At 28.6% G+C, this 20,898-nt stretch overlaps 3 protein-coding genes across 5 annotated transcripts; all 3 read right to left on the bottom strand.

Annotated features, from left to right (window-relative positions):
- Positions 1-1,368: 1,368 nt before the first annotated feature.
- Positions 1,369-5,926, bottom strand: LOC123298795 (lipid droplet-regulating VLDL assembly factor AUP1-like). The gene is made up of 4 exons (XM_044880891.1): positions 5,803-5,926; positions 4,552-4,817; positions 2,675-3,076; positions 1,369-2,017 (listed from the first exon to the last, which is right to left on the bottom strand). The coding sequence occupies exons 1-4, from the start codon at positions 5,924-5,926 to the stop codon at positions 1,526-1,528; spliced, it is 1,284 nt and encodes a 427-aa protein (XP_044736826.1). The 3' UTR covers positions 1,369-1,525.
- Positions 5,927-7,652: 1,726 nt separating this feature from the next.
- Positions 7,653-9,090, bottom strand: LOC123297488 (40S ribosomal protein S10-like). Of its 2 annotated transcripts, none has more exons than XM_044879161.1 (4): positions 9,015-9,090; positions 8,568-8,768; positions 7,983-8,229; positions 7,653-7,736 (listed from the first exon to the last, which is right to left on the bottom strand). In XM_044879161.1, exons 2-4 carry the CDS (start codon positions 8,765-8,767, stop codon positions 7,704-7,706), a joined length of 480 nt encoding a protein of 159 aa, XP_044735096.1. In that variant the 5' UTR covers position 8,768; positions 9,015-9,090; the 3' UTR covers positions 7,653-7,703. The 2 variants fall into 2 exon arrangements, with proteins under 2 accessions (XP_044735096.1, XP_044735097.1); XM_044879162.1 differs by having other exon boundaries at positions 8,917-9,033.
- A 1,749-nt stretch (positions 9,091-10,839) lies between these two features.
- LOC123298453 lies at positions 10,840-16,561 on the bottom strand. Of its 2 annotated transcripts, none has more exons than XM_044880454.1 (4): positions 16,368-16,561; positions 11,879-12,031; positions 11,674-11,814; positions 10,840-10,981 (listed from the first exon to the last, which is right to left on the bottom strand). In XM_044880454.1, the coding sequence occupies exons 1-4, from the start codon at positions 16,443-16,445 to the stop codon at positions 10,868-10,870; spliced, it is 486 nt and encodes a 161-aa protein (XP_044736389.1). In that variant the 5' UTR covers positions 16,446-16,561; the 3' UTR covers positions 10,840-10,867. The 2 variants fall into 2 exon arrangements, with proteins under 2 accessions (XP_044736389.1, XP_044736388.1); XM_044880453.1 differs by having other exon boundaries at positions 10,846-11,032.
- Between the last annotated feature and the right edge of the window lie 4,337 nt (positions 16,562-20,898).

Genomic DNA, 20,898 nt, shown 5'->3' with positions numbered 1-20,898 from the left:
TCATGGTCTACCTGCTAGGAGTCCACTTGCGGTACTCCTCTTTTGTTATTATTACCGTTTTGTGCTTGTTTTATACAAAATTAATAATGACAGCTGTTTTATACGTAATGATTAAGATTTTTATTAGCAAAGGTTCGGTGGTCAAGCAGGGAATAATCTATCCAATGTATTACAGCATCCTGGTTAAACAGAAGGTAATCTATCACTGCGCAATCTTGGAACCTTTATTTGTAACGGATTTTTTACCCTCGTCTCTGCAAAGAGAGTTACCTGTTTTAATAATTTGGATTTTAGAAGAGTGTGTATGCATAAGTTCTGAAAATCCTTCCAAATATATATTTTCATGTACTTTTAGTTTAATGTATCTGCTAATTCGTTCATATCAGAATATATGCATCAGAAAAACGATAAAATCTCGACATTGTTAAAGATTTAATACAAATGAGAATGCGAACCAATAATAATAACAGGCTCATTTTTGCTGGTAATCATAAAATAATTGTTCAAATGTAATAAAATTTGGCATGCACAATCTTAACATGAAAACGCTCGGATGCTAAAATCGGTTTTTACGACGTCATATACAGAATGGTTATTACAAGTCTAGGATAAAATTTGAATTTAAACAAGAAATGGTGCCTCCTTCAATGAGTGATGCCTCCTTCAATATTTTTTCTTTTTTTAAACGATCGATTGCGAAAATATAAATCCAGTCCACTATATTTGGTACGACTCTATTAATATAATTACTAAAGTAATTTGCGATTCCTATTTTCCAAAATGGAAATGGATCGGAGAACTACCGATTAGATTTCGAAAACTTCAACCATAATTCATTTTAAAGAATATTTTAAAAAAAATTCAATCAAAATCGCTTCTATTCTTGAACACTAAAGAGTTCTAATTTTAAAGCTACTCCACTATAACATTCTTTAATTATTCGTAGTCTCATGTTAAAAATTTACGGGGAATATTTTAAAATTAAGCAGCTAAATTATCATTATCTATGAGGTTAATTTATAAAAACTTTTGAATGTGATTGTAAACGAATAAATAGAATTTGTATTTATGATTAAAAATAACTTATATTTATAATAATAATAAAAATCAAAATAATTTGTTCTCAACTCAATCAAGCAATATTTATTTAGATCTTAATTTTTATTTAAAATAAAAATTACAAAATGGTTTTTAATTACTAAAAAAAAATAGCTAAAACGTCATATCTATTTAAATATTAACATATTTGAAAAATAAAAGTTCTAAATAAATTGCGCTTTATCACAGACGATAGAAAATTTCAAAAAATTACATTTTCTTATTATTTGATCAGTTCCTTTATTTTAAATCAAATGAAACTTGTTTTTAACATTCAAATATTTATACTTCACTTTCTTCGCCGTTTAATTTTACATTTGTTCAAATGCAAGAGCTTTTCTCTAAGTATGTTTAAAAACAAGTATCATTGTTTAATCAAAAATATTACTTGATTAAGAAGCTTTTTTTTCTGAATCTATAAATAAATTTAACAATTATTCAATGCAATATTTAACCCATGTTTCTCAATATACTTCTTCCGAGCATTCTCAATAAGTTCACGTTTACGCTCTTGAAATGATTGCATACGCGCATTAGCTGATTTTGGAAAATTCATTTGTTTTTGTTGTGTTGACATTGACTCATTGGACGATGATGTAGACGGCGTTGATAATTGTTGCGTTGTTGGCGTAGTACTAGGTGTTTCAGGTGTATAACGGACATGCCCATCTAATATATTTGAAATTGTGTAATCAATATTACGTGTCTTTGTTAAATCTTGTATGATCACATGCTGTGGTACTAATGGAAGCACTTCTTTTACTTGACGCGCCATCATTTCTAAATTTGGATCGATACGTGTATGTCGTGATGTTGATGGCGATTCTGTTGGATTTCGTAACATTGCACGTCGTTGATCCATTAAATAACGTTTTTCATATTCGACCATATCACGTGCTGTTAAATTTGTTTTTGGAATCTGAGAAAAAATTAAAAAACTTTGAATAAATATTGGTAGATTATATACAATTTCTTTGCTTTGGGTGATTTTTAATTGGAGATTCGGTTGGGGATCAATTTCTTCCTAATTCATTCAGTTTTTAAACAAAAAGAAAAAGTGCTTATAATGAAAAGTAATTCCCATTCAGATCCAGTGGTACAAATAATTGTAAACAGTGAATAGTACTAACAACGAGTACTCGAAACCGACAACATATATTGAAATAAGATCGACGCGACAGAATTGTTCACGCCTTGAGAGATAAATAATCTGTGTTTTTCAATAAACTCTAAATAACCAATTTGTTTAACTTTTGTATTTGAATAAACTTTTGAAGAACATTTCCTAAATACTTTCTTCGACAAAGCAATACGGTTAGTAGCTCTATGGATTCAAATTTGTGCTACCTATACCAATAAAACTAAGCGATAATTGGACGATAGCTTGTATGTTTGTTTAAAACTGACGCCTTAAAATCGTTATATTATAAACTGACAGTTGGCCATCGTTAGTTTATAATCTAACAAAAATAACAACCGTTAGATTGTAAATAACGATTATTATTATAAACTAATGATTTTTTAAAAAATCCAGTGGCATATATAATACATTAGGATGATTAAAACTTATACTTACTCCTAAACATTCAGCAATAGCATCTCGAACAACTTCACCGAACTGTTGGTCTTCAGATATTTGTTGCTTTTTGATAACAGGTAAAAATTGAACTGTATACAATGTGTATGGAACAAATAAATATGACATAACATCTGACCACCATTGCGATCCTAACGATTTAACAGCAACTTCAGCAATCGGTGGTCGCCATATCCGTAAAGCAACTGGTTGTACATTTATATCACAATCGAATATTTTCGTGTTAAATTTTAATAAACCTTTACCATTTGTAATTGCCTCCTCAGGGAAAAAAGCTAATACTTTATCCGAGTTAATTACTGCATCTGATGTTATATTTCGATTGACGTGTATGAGTCCCAACGCATTTTCTAATATATCTTGCATGCGATATTTTGTTGGCTAAGCAAAGAATATAATTAGGATATCATAAAAATATATTATTCTTTATTTGAAGTTAAATTTGACTAAATTTTTGATAATAATAAACCATTTCCCTAAAATTCGCCAATAACATTTAATCAAGACAGATCAAGTAATCTTTTGAAATTGATTAATTAATATTTTTAACTTATCGCCCACCACCCGCATCGCTGTTCTTAAGAAAAAAATGGATTTGAAAAAATTTTTTGTGAGCTGCATAAGATATTTTTACTAAATTATATGTTTTAGAATGCGCTGATTTCAGAAATGATGGCCATTTTTTTCTATCACGTAAGGTTTTTTTTGCAAATTCAAAAACAAAAATTGGTAAAAGCACTTGTTTATTAAAAATTATACATCAGCCTGCAAGCATAGTGACATCCCATCTTCCTTGGTACCGTCTCTCGATATCGCGGAAATCCTGGTGAAACCGCTCACCCTGTTTTTCGCTGTAAGCTCCCAGGTTTTCAGGAAAAAAGTCTATGTTAGAGTGAAAAAAGTGGACTTTCAGGCTTATCTTGCAGCCTTGAGCTTCGTATGCTGCTAGTTGAACAATAGTTTTGTAGTCAGGATCCTTAGTATTTCCCAAAATCTTTCACACTACATCCTTGAATGATACACAAGCTTATTTTTCCTTCTCAATCATACTTTCCACAAAAAGAGTGTCGGTTAAAAGCCTTCTGATGTCGGGACAAGTGAAAACTCCCTCTTTCAACTTTGCTTCTGGCAGCTTCGGGAATTTTGTACATAGATATTTTAAACAGTAACCACCCTCTTGCAGGAGTTTTACAAATTGTTTCATCAAACCCAAATTGATATGGAGAGGTGGTAACAAAACTTTTTCTGGCGGCACAAAACTAGTATTGATAACATTTTTCTCTGCAGGTTTTAAAGTTTCTCGAGGTGGCCAATCACTTTTAGTCCAATGCTGTTCTCTGGCTCTACTATCCCTTAAGTATAAGAAGCAAGGGTACTTAGTATAGCCTGCCTGCTGACCCAAAAGCATCGTCAGCTGCTTGTTGACCTAACAGTCCCTACAAACCATTCATTAATGGACCTGATATTTGATTCTTTCCAGGATAATGGCCAAATTATTACAGTTAGTTTTCTTCCATATGCACAGAATACACCATTGGAAGCGAAGCTAATTTATTTTCATCGTGCAATAATAATACTTTAAGACTAGTTTAATATAATATTACTATAAAATACTAAATAATAACGCTTTAAGACTAGTTTATGTTGTTACTAATATCTATAAAAACCTATGTGATAGCATGTTTTGACTAATTTTCCTGTTTTTGGGAGGTCAAAATCTATAAGAAAATGTAAAAAAATCCTATGCAGTTTTTTAGTCGCAGACCTGTGTTATTATTGGCTCTTTTAATATTGGTTTTCATTTGAATCAAATTTATCTTCAAATAAAATAAAATTGGGGAAAAACGTGAACATACCGTGTAACTATCAGCTGCTATATGTAAAGCTAAATGATCTAATCTAGAGATGTGATTACTAACAATAATTTTAACATTACAATCTCGATGATGACAATCCTGTTTTTTAATAAATATACCAAAACAGAAACTGAATAAATTTGTAATTGTTGTACGTAATGTTGACACATCAGGTAAAGCCGATGCAAGTAATAATGCAATTATTCCACATAATATTCGTATAAGTAAAATAATTAAACCTAATGGTGTATATAATAACAAATATATTATTTTTATGATTGAGTCTGAAAATCTAAAAATAATTCATCAAATTAAATCGAACTATAGGTTAATGTACATTCAAAAAATTAAAAAAATAAAAATCATCATACCTATTTTCATTAAATAAATTATTTACTTCTAAAATCGGCATTTTTATTTAGTTTTATTCACTTTATTTTTAAATAACTTCTATTACATTTATTTATCATTAGAATAGTTCATTAATTTGACATATAAAATTTTATTTTAGATTCATTGAACTTAATCGTCACACATGATCATAGATGTCATTGCACAATACGGGTATCATAGACATAAAAAAACTATATAGATCACAAAATACACACCTCGAAAAGTCGAAATCATATTTATTGGGATCTGACAAAAGGAGGCATGACACCTGGATGTCAAAGCAGAAACTAATTTCAAGTTACAACTTTTAGTGTTGAGCATTGAAAAGTTTGGAGTTGATTACTTTTTGCAAGTTATAATTACAACAATAATCAATAATTGATAAAAAAAAATTTAATTATGGCGTCTGGAAAGTATTTCTCTCAATTTAAAAGCAGGAAAAGAGTAAAGTGTTGTGTGAAAAATTGCCAAAGTCGTTCAAATACGAATACAAATCTGAGTTTTTATAATTTGCCTCAAGCAGGCAAATATTACACGAAAGTTGAAAATTATTTTGATAATTTTGAGAAAATTGATGTCTTAAAATTATGGCAGAAAACACTGCAATTAAAAAATATCTTACCAAGTTAAAAAGTATGCTTACTTCATTTAAAAAAAAATGATTATGTCTGATCAAGTAAGTACAATGTTTATAATGTAGTATTGAGCTAATATGTTTAAATCTAAAAAGATTACTGTGTTTTGGCATCAAGAATACTTGAAAAGATATTTATTTATCTATATCGATTTGATGAGGCTTTTCTTTTAAATTAGTTGTTTGTAAACAGTATGACGTTAAACTGAGCACATCCTCCTCACTTTCGACTTGATTTTTTCCACATTTAATCACATGACCTGCTTTCAAAAGTCTTTCACCTTCAGTAAAATTACGATTACTCGGTGTTGTTTGTCCCCAACAACAAATTTCATTAATATTAATCATTCTCTTCTTGAAAAATTGCACAAAGGTATGTATTGCTATGTTATTTTTAAAATTTGCAACTTTATGTCAGCCATATTTTTTTAGCCCCGCCCATATGTCAGATCCCAATTAGAGGGGCGTGAGCATAGTAGTTACGCAGTTATTTTCATCTCCAACTTAAATTAAAAAAAAAATATTTTGAGTTGTCATTATTGGATCCAATAGGATCATATTATACCAATTAAGGAGATACCAATAATATATTGCCAATTTTTTTTTTAAATACTCTTTGTTATACTCATAGAATAATATAATGATGATTATACTGTCGCTTCGTTAGTCACTATGTGCTAATAGAGATCCAAGACCTTAAAGGGCTTCACATTGATAACGTTTTCCTCTAGCCAGGAACCAATCTAACTATTTTGCCGCTTCGGACAAAAATAATGTTCGTCGCTCTTTACAATAAGTCATGAGCTAGCTTATTGTTGGAAATGTTTAAAAATATTCACTTAATATGTTAGTCATATGAACAAGTCGTTGACTTTTTAGTTTTATAGAACAAGTATACAAAAGTTCATGAGAGTATATGTATATTTGTAAGCTCCAAATGAAACATAAACATGGATAGAGATGCCCACTAAACTATGGCAGGTTTATGCACCCAGTATTTGATATTTTTAAGATTCCCCTAAAATTTCGCATGTAGGAATATAGGATACAAGGGTATCCCCTAAAAATATGATTGTATTTATAGAGAATTATTGGAAATAATTAATTATATCAGCGTTTGTGGGGAACCCCCGTTAAACGGAAGTAAAAAAGGGTTGTCAGTTCAGAAATGTAAACTCGATAAAAAAATTCTTAGAAGACAGAAAAGACAAAAAAGTTATGAAATATAACACCATTTTAAAATATGTTGGTCTGCCTAAGGATTTAAATTATTTTTTAACGTAAAACCTTAGAAATATTTTTTACCGGGTTGCTAAGCATAGTAAATTATAAAGAATTTTCTCTTCAATAAAAAAAGGGAATCCTCCATGGAATCACTCGACGCTCTCAATTTTGCCAGTAAATGCTTTACCACACAAGGTTTACATGAAAAAGGCTTTTATCTTATGTGAATTTGCTTGACTAATGTGTAGTTGGAGCATCTGAGAAAATTTTTAAGTACTGTCTTTACGCGAAAAAGGTTTATCGTCAGCGTGAATTCCTCCATGTATAGAATGTGGAAAGTTTTACTACTTACACGTCCTTTCTACGCCAATGAACACCAAGGATTATAAAAATATTTATACATATGTATTCGTCTAAATTCTTGTCGAATTTTTAGTAAATAGAAATATAATTCAACTACCACATGATAGCTCCAATATTGGTTTGCTGAAGGTATCATCCCCTTGATATTATTTAATCAATCACCCACCCACTTCGTTGGACAATTTCTTTAAAAACAAAGAATAGTATCGTGTTCACGTTCCTTGCCGCACTTTTGGTTCACAATTTCATGAGTTTTAATTTTTTGGTGCGGAACTTACATCTCACGTTACTAACAGACAATATAATTTCACGAAAAATAAAAAATACATCTCACGTTACTAGTAGATAATAATAGCTTTTTATAGCCGAAAAAATTATATAACTTGGTTTCACAGTTTTTGAGTTTATCCACTACAAACAAAAAATTTTCCCTCTTTATAATATTAACGTAGATGAAACAGGATTTCTTTAACAAAAACAACTTTTATTTTTTTCAAATTTTTTATTTAAATCTTTTTACAAATAAAAATAATTATACTTATTGTGGTCGTCCTCTTCCGAATCCACCTCTCTGTAAAAAAAAAAAATTACGAAATTAGACTTTGATACATTCTAGCCAAAAATTTTGAATTTCCTTATTATAAAAAATGTATGATAGTAAACGGAGTTGATTATTGTATTAATTAAACAATTCAACACGGGTACTTCAAATTTAATTTTCCTGTGTGCATCAAGATATTTTGAACTAAAATCAAAACCTCTCAAAAAACACAGGGTATTTGATTTGTCTTGGGAGTATAAAGAAAATAATACTTACAAATTCTAAATCACCGGTTCCTGCACCAACATCAGCTTTCTTATCGCCACCAGCAGGTCCTGAAGCAGGTACACGTCGGTATGCTGTACGATCCTCAGCAGGTCGGCCTGATTCAGCTCGTGGGCCAGCTGCAGGTCGTGGTCTAGCTGTGTCTGGTCTTGTTTGCCGTTTTAATGTGGATGGAACAATTTCTGGTGGTAAGTGAAGATATGATCGTAAATATTCAATACCTTCATTTGTTAAATACCTAAAATCAAAAATTTAGCCAGAGTTAGAATAGGGTATTCCACTATTTTTGAAAAAGTACTTCAAAATGATGATTTTGCTAATAAAAAGCCACAAAAAATTTATTCAGAAAAACAGAATTTTTCTTTGTGTAATTGTATGAAAATAACCAGAACTGTCAATTGTATTTAACAACCGCAAAAAAAAATAAGGTTATCTCAAAATTGATTTTCCTGTGGGGATTAAGACATTTTGAATTAAAAATCAAAATATCCCATAAACACAGGGTACGTTAGTAAAATTCGATCCGAATTATGTTAAATAAAAATTATCATTGAAAACAAAATATATAATGCTTACCAGTAAAAATGTCTCCATGCAAATTGTTCTTTAACATATCCTCTTGATTTAAGTGATTGCATAGCTTTAATTACTTGAAGATTAGGAATTGATTCCAATTCAGGATGTTTTGGGGCATGGTAGTCTTTTTTAGCTACCATTACTCCCTCTTTGAAGAGGTACTCATATATTGAGACACGATTTTTTTTGGGCATCAACATTCTGAAAATAAAAATATTTAGTAAAATAACATTTTGGATCATATGATATTGATTATAATCGAATTCATCAAACTGTCTTGAGTTTAACCATGTTTTTTCAAAATTAAATTAAACAAATATTAATAAAAATATATAACTGAACTTATTACTTGCGTATTTAGGAATGTAATTTAACTATTTATTTAATAAAATTTTATTTGATGAATTGAATTATTTAAGATTAACTAAAGCATTATTCGACACATACTTGAAAAACTAACGTGTTAAACACCTCCAAGCTAACAGAAAGGAACCATAGATCAGTAATACCAATATCAATGAAAAATAAAGAGTGTAGGGAATTTTATATTCAGTAATAAATAATCACAATTTAAAAAAAGAGCGCTAATATTATTTGTATTAAAAAAATTATTAGTACGATTTTGACTTTGATTAATTTTACTAATATCGCAAAAATTTTGACTAAAAGTTGAACAATTGATATTTTTTATTCAGTATACACGATGAAATGCATTTGTATATTTTAATAGATTTTTTAAAATTATTGTTTTTTTTTTCGTTTTTCTTATTATTAGATGTAAATAGCGTAGATGTAAAATCTCTAATTTTAAAATAATTTTTTGTTTAAATCTTTATTATTTATTAAGATTGTGATTTGATTACTGAGATATCAATGTAGAAAAATTGAACCAAAATGTAAAAACGCAAACTTCGTTTTTCAATTACTACGGCAACTATCATATCATTAATGTAATGTTGATTGTATGCATTATTAGAATATCATAGAATCTCGTAGGCATAAGCCCTGCGGTATCGAATGAAGGCCCTTTGTTGGAAGAAGATATGTTCTCTTAGATAAAGATCAATCCAGTATTTTTTCCATACTTTCATGTTTAAAATAAAGACCTCTCTGTGATTCATTCATTCTACGAAAATAAATTCGATTGATGGAATCTGATTTTGCGAACTGGTTTTGGAAGACGAAGAGGAAAATTTAAATCGCCTCCTCCTTATCTCCGATACAACTGAGCCTTAAATCAGGCTTACAGAAAAAAATATACGAAAATTTAAAATTTTTACGGAAATTAGAAAGTTGTTATCCCCACAAGAATCCGGTTGTTTAGATTGCTATGTTCATGTAGTAGTGCTATTTAGGGATCACTCAGCGTTCGTTCTAATATTTTAGCTTTTTCATGAAATGGCCTAGCATTACTTCCGAAAGTAAAGCTAAGCTGAATGCCGTCTAATTGGCCAAGAAATGGAAGTAAAGTTTATGTTTAGCAACCGGGCTATGTGGGGCCAAGCATAATTAAATATAGCTATTGATGATTTGGACATACATGCGAGTGCAGCGAGTTCCAGGGCCCAAGCTGGCCGCAGGCTTTCTATTTGATCAAAATAATGGAAATAAAGTTATGGTGTTTAGCGGGAGGGCTAACCATAGTAAAACCTATTAATGAATTAATCCTGCAGGTTAATTAAGATTATTAATCGTTGACCAAATATAATCAAATAATGAAGAGATCGATGATCAACACATCGATCTTAATATTACAGATGAAGAAAAAATCTGATGGTGAATAAATTATAATTAAATATTTTTAATTATACATATTTAAATAATTTTGAGTCATTATATATTGTAATAAATTAGAGTTTATGTACTTTTAAATTAATCATAGAAGGATTTTTTCAATGTAATTTTTACTTTAATTGAGTAATTAAATACTTGACATAGTTATCAATAAACAAAGGATTTTTTTATTAAATGAGTAATTGCAAATCTAATTTTTCAAATGCTATAAAAAATTGAAAAATAATTTACACCATGTCCATAAAATAATAGAAAAGTATAATAATTAAAATGATTAATTGTCCTTTAAATATACCATTGTGTACAATATTTATTAAGAAGGTTTATTCCTTGAAAAAAGTTACGATTTCTTCGATTTTAGGATCTGAAAAAAATGATTACAAAAATATTTTTGGATTTAATAATAATTTTTTAAATTGCAATTATTGTAATATTTTATTTACAATTATTTATAATAATTCTAGGTACACATTTATACAATTTATTAATTAATATTTAGATATTATTTATCCTTTTTTAGGTCGAATAATTTCTAAATTTACATGCGTACAAGAGACACCAGTATCGTGCGTAACATTTAATTGTACATCAATTTTACCAGCAGCCATGCTTAATTTCTTCTTGTATTTGGCAATGCTCACTTTCTTTGTTCCATCTAAACAGTAATCCATCTGAAAAATATTTAATTTTTTTTTAAATTTTATACTTTTTCATATCGGTGCCAGTCATATACTAGCCAAGCCCATCTATGTTAATCTTTACCAGAATATATAAATTTTTTGAGTAAAAATAACGACCTCTAAAACTCTGGTAACTCGCTCTCTTTTGCTAAAAGGTGCAAGTCATATTTATTCGGTTTTGAATAATCTTAGGGTAGACTTTGGAATTAGGAGAACCTCAAATCATATATGATCTCAGGTCTACTGACGAATGACTACCGCAAAGTGCTGTGCCATGGTAATGGACTGGAAAAGTATTCACCTTTAATATAATTTTTGACCTAATGAGGTTATTGTTTTGAGTGAAAGCACGCCGATTTAGATAACGAAGGGGAAGTTCAAACTTAAAATAATTGATTTCATACTTTTTTAAACAATATTATTATCTTAGCTGTCTTGACTCGGTAATCGGTGGGCATAAGACCTACGAGTAGGTAAGACCTAAATCCGACCCTGTTTCGATTTTTAATTAGTGTAAAATTGGAGTTATTAAAAAAAACTAAAGAATGATTCTGTAAACAACGCGCTTTTCAAAGCTAGAATTTTTAAATAATTAATCTATTAAATTTATAATGAAAATTGGTATAACTTACGTCATCAACTGGACATCTTTTTGGTAATGCTAATAGTTCAAAGAATGGATCCACTAAATCTGCGTACTGTACAACCGCCTCACATAAATCTATTTCTCCAGCAAATGGAGGTAATGGAGCTTTAACAGCCTTATATTTTCCCTAGAAAATTATACAATTTATAATAAAAACTTTAATAATTTATTGTTAAAAAAAAAAAACTTACAACTGCGGTTTTAAAAGCTTTAACTTTGGCACAACCTTTGGTTATGATATTACAATCGTCATCCATCCAAACTGTGAAATCATCGGATAGTGTAATAATTTGATCTGGACCACCACAACTTTTTATTTCATTTATTTTCAATGAGTATCCATTCTAGAAATAGAAAAAGGAAATTTTTAATGCGTGCAAATATATTAATATTAAATTGCAAATTATCCTTAGCGTCACTCTGTAAACCTCTAGTGTCCACAAGAGAAATAATATATGTATAAGAGAGTATTTTACTTTCTTTTTATTTATAGGCAACTTTATTTACAGATATGATACACAAATTACACAATAAACAAAATTAAATCTTAATATTATTTCTATAGCCTGTTTTTTCTAGGTGGTACATCTTTAGATCGTGAGTCTATTTTTCGTCATTAGTCAGCACGATAAGCTTTAAAATGAGAAGTTAATCATGGAATTTGATAAAGGAATAAGGAAAATCTGGCGTGGTTAAGAAAATACAGGCTGGAGAAATAATATGCATATGAAATAATAAGCCTTCATTTGTCTCTCCTTTTGTTCACAATTTCATGGGATTTAACTTTTTAGTGGAACCCGAATGCTAAGGTCGCATTAATAACCCATGTTATTTGCTGAAAATGTAGCATTCTATGGCGAAGAAATTTATAAAATCGGTTAAGTAGTGAATACAAAAATAACGATTTTTTATTCAAAATTACATCCCTCTGTCCCCTTCCCCTTGACAGGTCGGGGCTACAAAACTATCCTATCTTTTAAGTTGGACCAAATTACAGATAGTTACGAAATTTGACCAAAATCGGTTTAGTAGTTTCGTAATTTATCCCGAACAAACATGTTACACGAAATTTTTGTGTATATAATACTAGCTGTGAACTACCCGCTTCGCTGGGCAACTTCAATTTTATAATACAAAGATTATTGTGTTTTAACCTTCACTTCATATGCCGTCACTTACTCTCCTTTTGTATACAAAAACCTTCCTCTTAAATCACTCTCTCTATTAGAAAAAACCGCCTCAAAATCCGTTGCGTAGTTTTAATGATCTAAGCATACATGGGAACATAGGGAAAGACAGGGGAAAGCGACTTTGTTTTAAATTATGTATTTTATACTTTTTCCCTTGTCATCCAATTATCGAACTAGCTTCGATGGAATCTAATTGCTTAGTCAGTGGATAAGTAACGATCTATTATTATTCTAAAATTATTATGTACAAATAAGATTAAACCATTTAATTATGTTAATAGTAACTTTAATATTTTGTCATGCATAATAAAATTCTTTTTATAATTTGAAGGATAAACTTCTATTAAAAATTTCACTTTCTCTGCAAATATAGGTATTAATGGTACTTAACATAGTTTTTAAACGTTACAAAGAAAATTAATGCAGTCACAGTTCGTCAGTATTTTAATTTCCTTTTCAACGTTTCCTGTTCGACCCCGACCTTCTTTAATCATATTAAGTACTCTTCAGATTGTTTATCTTTGCGTGCAAAACTAATTTAGTTACATAGTTTATTTTAGTTACAATAAATATGTTATAATTAAATAATTAAAAGAAATTAATTAGATAATAATTGTCCAGCAGGTAAAGCAAGTGCGACTAATGATCGCACGTGTTTCGATTTTTTGTTTTGAAAAATAATTTATTAATTATAGTATGACGGTTAAAAATTATGATGATTGATTTAAGGAAATGCATAAATAATAAATATGCATCTTGAAATTTGTTTAGTCTGTTTTTAGTTTCGTATAATTTTGGAATATATAGGATACAGGTAGGATTGCCAAATCTTTTGTTTTAGCGTTGAGCTTTAATAATTGGATAGTACTAGGGATTTCAATAAAACTTAGTAAATACATTTTTTGATTAACAAAGTTTCAAAAAATCACAAAAAATACCTAGGTCATCGGGCTTTCTATTATTATTTTATCGTTCAAAGTTGGCTGAAAAAATGATGAATCATATAGGTTGTCCTTTTCAATTGGATATTTCTATATCAAAAAATCTAGAGAGTGTGATAAAAAACTGTTTAAATAATTAGACAATTTTGTTTTTTATAATAATACCATAGAAATATAATTTGTCGATAATATAAAAACATTTAAATTTAATTATGAGTTCATCGAAGATCCATCATTTGATGAACAGAGACGACAACAGTTAGATTATTGATGATTGAAGAGTGATATCTATATTATCTAATTTATAAGCATCACTTGCACACAATATATTATATATTTTTGTAGTTGCGTGGTATTGTAAGATTCTGTTTATGCAACAACAACAAAAAACTTTGGTTTTGACGCTTTTACGATATTTTTAGAGCATTTTATTACATTTACGTCATACAAATTGCCTAGTTGACTACACAACAGCCGGACTACTTTAACTTACTCACATGAGTGTTTCGTTTTAAGATTGGAAATAAAGAATCTAGTGATAATTTATTCTTATGCAAAAGTATAACCCTATCTGTAGAACATAATTATTTTGATATAAATTAATTATTTTGAAAAGTAAGCTTGAAAAATAATTATTAACTAATAATTGCACATAAATTGTTGCATGAATAATTCTGGTTTAAACAATAATAATATATTAAAAACCGGTTAAAAATATAAATAAAAAACTGAATTATATTACTAAGAATATATCCGACTTTATTAATAGCCATTTACAAAAATCCCATAAAATAGACCTTGAAAGTTTTTTCCGTTACATTTTTTAGTATTAAAAAAAGAATCTCATAATTTAACATTATTGCTATTTAGAAAATTTATTCGGAGTTGCTCGAAAAAAAAACCCTATATGTTTAGTTATCCACACACTATTGACCACTTCCCTTAAAATTACTTAAGAAAGTGCTAAGGATAATAAAATATAGAAAAAAAGCTTTTAATTACTGTTAAATGCCAACAGGTTTTCCTCGAAACTTTTTATGAAAATTATTTGTGGAAATTATCGTTGGCCATACTGTATATTTGATTATAAGATTATTTTATGATGCTAAAAATGGTTTTGACTAAAATTGGAATTTTTGTATTTTATTTTCAAATACCGAACAAAAAGATTTGCAAAAATTATTATTAATTAATTAATAATAGATTAATGAGCATGTTCACATAAATCTAAATCGGTAACATTAATTTCTCTAAATAGGTACCAGTAATAGGTCGATTGCGACCTATTACTGGTAGGTATTTGGCACTATCTCCCTGGTACTTTGAATTTTATCGCAAATTTTTTTATGTAGTAGGTACAACAATTTAAAAATTCAAGAAGATTTAGGCCTTAATTGTCTAAATATTGCCATATTAAGGAATAAAATTTCCGTCAATTTTTAATTAAGTGTCTAATTTGTTTGGAGTTTTTGTTTACATTTAAAGATAAGTATCTTATTAAAAGTCGCTTGCGGTTCTTTGATAAATTTTAAAAAATTCCTTCCGTGACATGTTTGTCCATAGCTGAGATATACAAAAATATCATTTGGATTTTCACAATTTTTATTTCGAAAGCTAAGCGTTGTGTTAAGATACACAAAAGTAGTTTTTTGTTTAAGGACGTTCTCAAAAAATCACGTTTTCCTAGAATCATCGTCAAATCGTACATAAACATTCTTATTAATGCCCTTTATAAGCAAGTAAATTTTTTAGTACCCCTTACAGTGTTAAATTTTTAGATTTGAGTTGTTTAACATATATAAAAATTTGCGTTTTTAACATCCCTATATATTATAAATGTGAAAGTAAGAATGTTTGTTTGTTTGTTTGTTACGCTTTCACGCTAAACTAGCGAATTGAAAAAACAACAGACAACAGATGAGGTTCTCAAGTCGAAGCGTATATATTTTTTTTAATGTATGACCAGTTTAACTTTTTACAGAATAGTCCGATTTTGATAATTTTTTTTTTTGGGTAGTATATACCTCGAAGTTGGTCCCATATTAATTTGGGAAAAAAATTCTTATCCTAAGCGTGTGAAAATATGGGTCATTTATTGGTCACTCACAGATTTTCATGTTGAGTTGTGTATTATAAAATAAAAATTTTTTGCAAAAAATAGAACCGAGGAACCAACAAAAAAAGTAAAAAATAATTTTTATAAAGTACCGACTCAAATCAATAATTACTAATCATATCTTCAGCTAAAAAATTGATTCATCCGCGTCGACTTCAAATCGTATAATTGCTCCAAAGGAAATTATTGATTTAATTCGGTACTTAACTAAAATTTAATTTTTTACTTTTTTGTAAATTTTTCGGCGGTTTTTTTTTTTCAAAAAATGTTTATTCAATGAATTGTTTAATCGGTAGTTTTGGTTTTAGTTTTTTAACATTAATTTTATATTTATAATTTTTGTCGCGTATTTTGTTTACTACAAGTTTTTTTCTTCAAAATATATAAATAAAAATAAAAAAACAAAACAAAATAATTAATAGTCTGTACTTACACAAGCCCACGCGATTGCAACAATTGATGAAAAAATAGTTAAAGAAAACGTGATCATTGCTAAATTATTTGAAGCCATGATTTAAAAAAAAAAGTTTTTTTTTGTCGATGTGAGAATACACGTAAAAATTTTCAACACTTAACAAATGTACCTTTTATGGAAAGGTACTTTTAAACATCTAATCACTCGACAATGATTTTAATAAAAATATTTATTTAAATGCGAACTATATATACATTTTTCTGTACACCATTTTTGTGTAATTATTCATACATCATCATATACAAAACAAACGAGCCACCATCCAAGTTCATTACCAAAGTTTCCGTTTTTTTCAAATTTTTATAATTCTTTTTTTTTGTTGATATCTATATCATGTAACGCTTCATATAACCGAACCTTATCACACACTAATCAATAATTAACTATTTTATATTTATGTTATTATTATATCTATCTGATAGAAAGTTTATGACTTTGTCCGGAAAATGGAAATAAATTTTTGTTTATTTTAATTATGTCTACGTTTTGAGATATCCACAATGCAAAGATTTAAAAAAAATTGTGGTAGATATGGTCTTGGAGGGGGGGGGGCTTTCGGTAAGGAGGTTCAGAATAACTTTCTAAATGTCTTTCTTTCTGTAAATTTTTGAGAATTTTTAATTTTTGTTGTTGTATATTTTGCAACTTATAATATACAGTGTGTCGCATTTAAGATGAAGAAACTCTCATATTTTCGTTATTTATAGGAATATCGATTCGAAATTTTGTCATACAGGGTAATGAGTCATATTTTTTAAGATACCTAACCGAAATTAGAACTTTAAACTCAGCTTAATACAAATTGACAAATAGGGCCGATTTTTAATAGTTTGCCAAACGTCAGAGAAAGTTAGAGATATCATAAAAACTATTTGAAAAAGTTGCTGAGAATATTTTTTATACATGTTATACCGATTTTCATGACAAAATTCGCATTTTTAAGTTTTTCATTATTTTGATCTGTACTCAAAATTATTACAAGTTTATTGAAATATTTGAATACATAAAATATTAAATTATTAATTTTTCCTGTTTTTACCATTCCATAGCACACTAGTTATAAAAGTTTTTTTTATAATTTTATAATTAGTGTAGTATGGAATGTAAAAACCGGACAAATTGATAATTTAATGGTGGTATGTATTCAAATATTTCAACAAACTTGTTTGGAGTGTGGTCAAAAAAATGAAAAAATAAAAAACGCGAATTTTGTCATGAAAATCGATATATGCAAAATTGTAGAAAATATCTTTATTTTATTAGAACTTATTTCTTTTTTTTTTTTTTAAATTAATAATTTAATATTTGAATGTTCAAAAACTTTAATCCTTCTTTCAAAATTTATAATTTCCCGATTAGTAGATACCTAGTTATAGCTTGTAGTAAAATTTAAACATAATAATCAATTAAATCAGCAAGTTATTAAACTGTATTCCAAAAGCCCTACATATAATTTATTTATTACTATTGATAGCGATCATTGAATATTTAAACTATAATTATGGATATTTAATTATGGATGTGATGAGCATATAATTTTGTCATAATGATAAACTGAATCAAGGATTCTTAAGTATATTCGTGGTTTTGGTAAATAATTTATGTTTAATTACACAAAATTGTAATTTTTTTTAAATTGCACCATTAAGAAAAGGTAACAAAGATAACAATGGGTTCGCCAAATAATTTTTATGCCTACTAAAAAATGATCCGGTCTGTATTTTTTGTACCTATTATACCTTTATATCAGGGATGGCGAACCTTTATGTACCAACGTGCCATTTTTCCGAAGGAAATATTAAATAAGGCCATAGGCAATTGCCGTATTACAATTTTGTCAATTGAATTGACTATTATGTCAAGGAAATTGATTATTATGCTATGCGTAAACAAAGTATGCCGGTCAGTCAATGGGTAACGTAGATTTAATTATGGTGGGTTCTGTATAGTTTTCTATGTAGGATACGTTCGTTTTAGAACCTTACTCGCTTTAAGCAAGCGTGTCCGATAGTCGTCTGAATAAAGACTAAGTGTAGCAGTCACTAAGTATAAACGCACAGTTTCGGTTTCAAACTGCGTATAGTCCCACTATTACTTCTATCAAATTAGATGAAATTTCATATGATTTACTGTTTATAAGTTTTGGAGGTAGCAATGTCGCCACCTATGTTAATTTGAAATGCCTAAAAAAAGAGGGTGATTTCGGAAAAATCAACGATTTTCCACGTTTTCCTTCAATTGTTTGCAATTCAATCGAACTGTGCATTTTATAGCATTAAAAAATTGGTCTGTATTGGTTTGTATATTTAATAAATATTTTATAATAAAAGAATACTTCTAATAAAAGCTGTTAAAAGCGGTATCAAGAAGAGATTTTGTATTTGAAAGGTCAAGTTCGTTAATGGGAAAAATTGACCGATAAACAAGGGGTGGGGGGATGCGCAAGGTACAAATGTTTTCAAAATTAAAAATATTTTTCTATTTTTCGATCAGTTTTAAGCAAAAAAATACTCTTGTGATTTTTTCACTAAACGCTTAGATTTGGAAATAAAAATTCTTGAATAATTAAAAATGCAATATTCGATTTTTTTTAAAATGTGTTATTTTCCCCAATCTCTGAGGGAATTCGCTTAGGTAACGCAGCTCCTGCCCTATGAATTTTTTCTAAGTCTAATACCCACCTTTTTATCGAAATCCTTTAATTTAATAAGATTAGAATTCAATTGTGTAATTTAGCAGATATAGTTGTGAATTTGGTCGTTAATTAATTATTAATTTTGAAATAATTATATTAATAAAATTATGTTATGTTCATTATAATTATAAAATTATGTTCATTATATTTATTATGATTAATTATAATAAAAAAAAAAAACAATACAATTAATTAGTCTTGTGCAGAGGTATTTATGTATCCTAGTTAATATTATAGGTATATTAAATTATTTATGTACAAGGTAATACTGATATTAAATGTAAGGAATGTTATTGGAAAAGCTAATGCTTTTGATGACTAATTGATTGGTCATAAGCCCGAAAACTCCGAAAATGTTGGAATCCCTGCAAAATACATTTATATTATCATTCGCTTTAACTTCAAAAATAACGATTTTTTTTGCTACGTAAATTGGACTTTTGCACCATTTATACTAATGATTCAAAATCCCGAATTGAAACAAAAATGTTGTATGGCGTCAGGATTCTTATATATTTTAGAGCGAAGCAGACTATTAAGGTATTTTCAGCATAAAAGAACATGTCGACAGATAGGCCTTTTTTTCAGAGACTCAGAATAATGTAAGCTGTGAGATCCCGTAGTTGCAGGATTTTTGATCGTTTAGATCGCGAGGGTCAAAGCATGTAAAACTCACTGCCCTCTCAGTTATTTTTTACGATTTTTAAAAATTCCCTCGACAGAATTGAAAAAAGAAGTAGAAGAATTGAAAGAATGTTTTTAGAATAGAAAAAATAGCACCACTTCGTTTTCTTTTCGAGAAACTTTAGAATTTAATAATAATCCCTATTCTTAGTCAGTGAAAAAAAATTCGTTAAATTCTGTGGAAAAGTGGGTTTTACCAAAGTTTTAGCATAGGAACTGCAAATACGATGCTGGAAATACTTTAAACAAAAGGCTATGTAGGTACATCAGATTCTCGATTCTGTTTTCCAAATCCGTTTTAAATTCAAAGTCAAATCATTAACCCATACGTCATTTCTCAAACTTTTTTAGTTTTACATTGATATAAAAGGTATGCGGATTGTAAAAATAAATTTTCAGTGGTAATATTTTAAAGTAAACATGAATGGAAATTTTCAGGTAGTATAACTATCTACTCTATAAATGCTTTTGAGGGATTACAAAAATTAAGGATGTACGAGCACCAAGGCAATATTAAATAAATAGCTTGGTCCAATTATTTATATAAATAAATGACTTCAAAAGTGGGCATATTTAACATTGGTTTTATGGGAAAACGGTAGATGGAGGATATGTTTTCATTGATTTCTCCAAAACTAGTCGGTGGAAATTAAAAAAAAACAATATTTAAATTAAAATTAAAACCTTAATAAATTATTGAAAACAAATAAAACCCGTTGTGCCCGACTAATTAAGGATGCACGAGTATGGTAGTGAGGACACAAATATAAAAATATATATTTTTAATTTTGATGGTGAATTATGACATAACAATAATCTGGAGTAATTCGTTGAGGTGCCGATCGAAGCGTATTAACGCCAATATGATCTGAAAAGAATTTCATAACATTCGATCGAGTTTTTATTTAAAAAAAAATTTTTTTTAACTTTTTATTATGCTGGGAAGTTATTTGGGTGGACGTCAAGGGTCGCACCAGATTCTATCCACGGCTTGTTCTTGTAAAGTAGTTTTGTGATTTAATAACAGTCAAAATATCAGTTCTATGGGAAAAAAATTCATTGCACGCTTTCTGTTGTTCCTAAGCGGTTAAACTTAAAATTGTTCGATTT

The sequence above is a fragment of the Chrysoperla carnea genome, chromosome 4 (genome assembly GCF_905475395.1).
Source record: "Chrysoperla carnea chromosome 4, inChrCarn1.1, whole genome shotgun sequence".
Taxonomy (NCBI): Eukaryota; Metazoa; Arthropoda; class Insecta; order Neuroptera; family Chrysopidae; genus Chrysoperla; species Chrysoperla carnea.
This window is presented reverse-complemented; position numbering and strand designations above follow the sequence as displayed.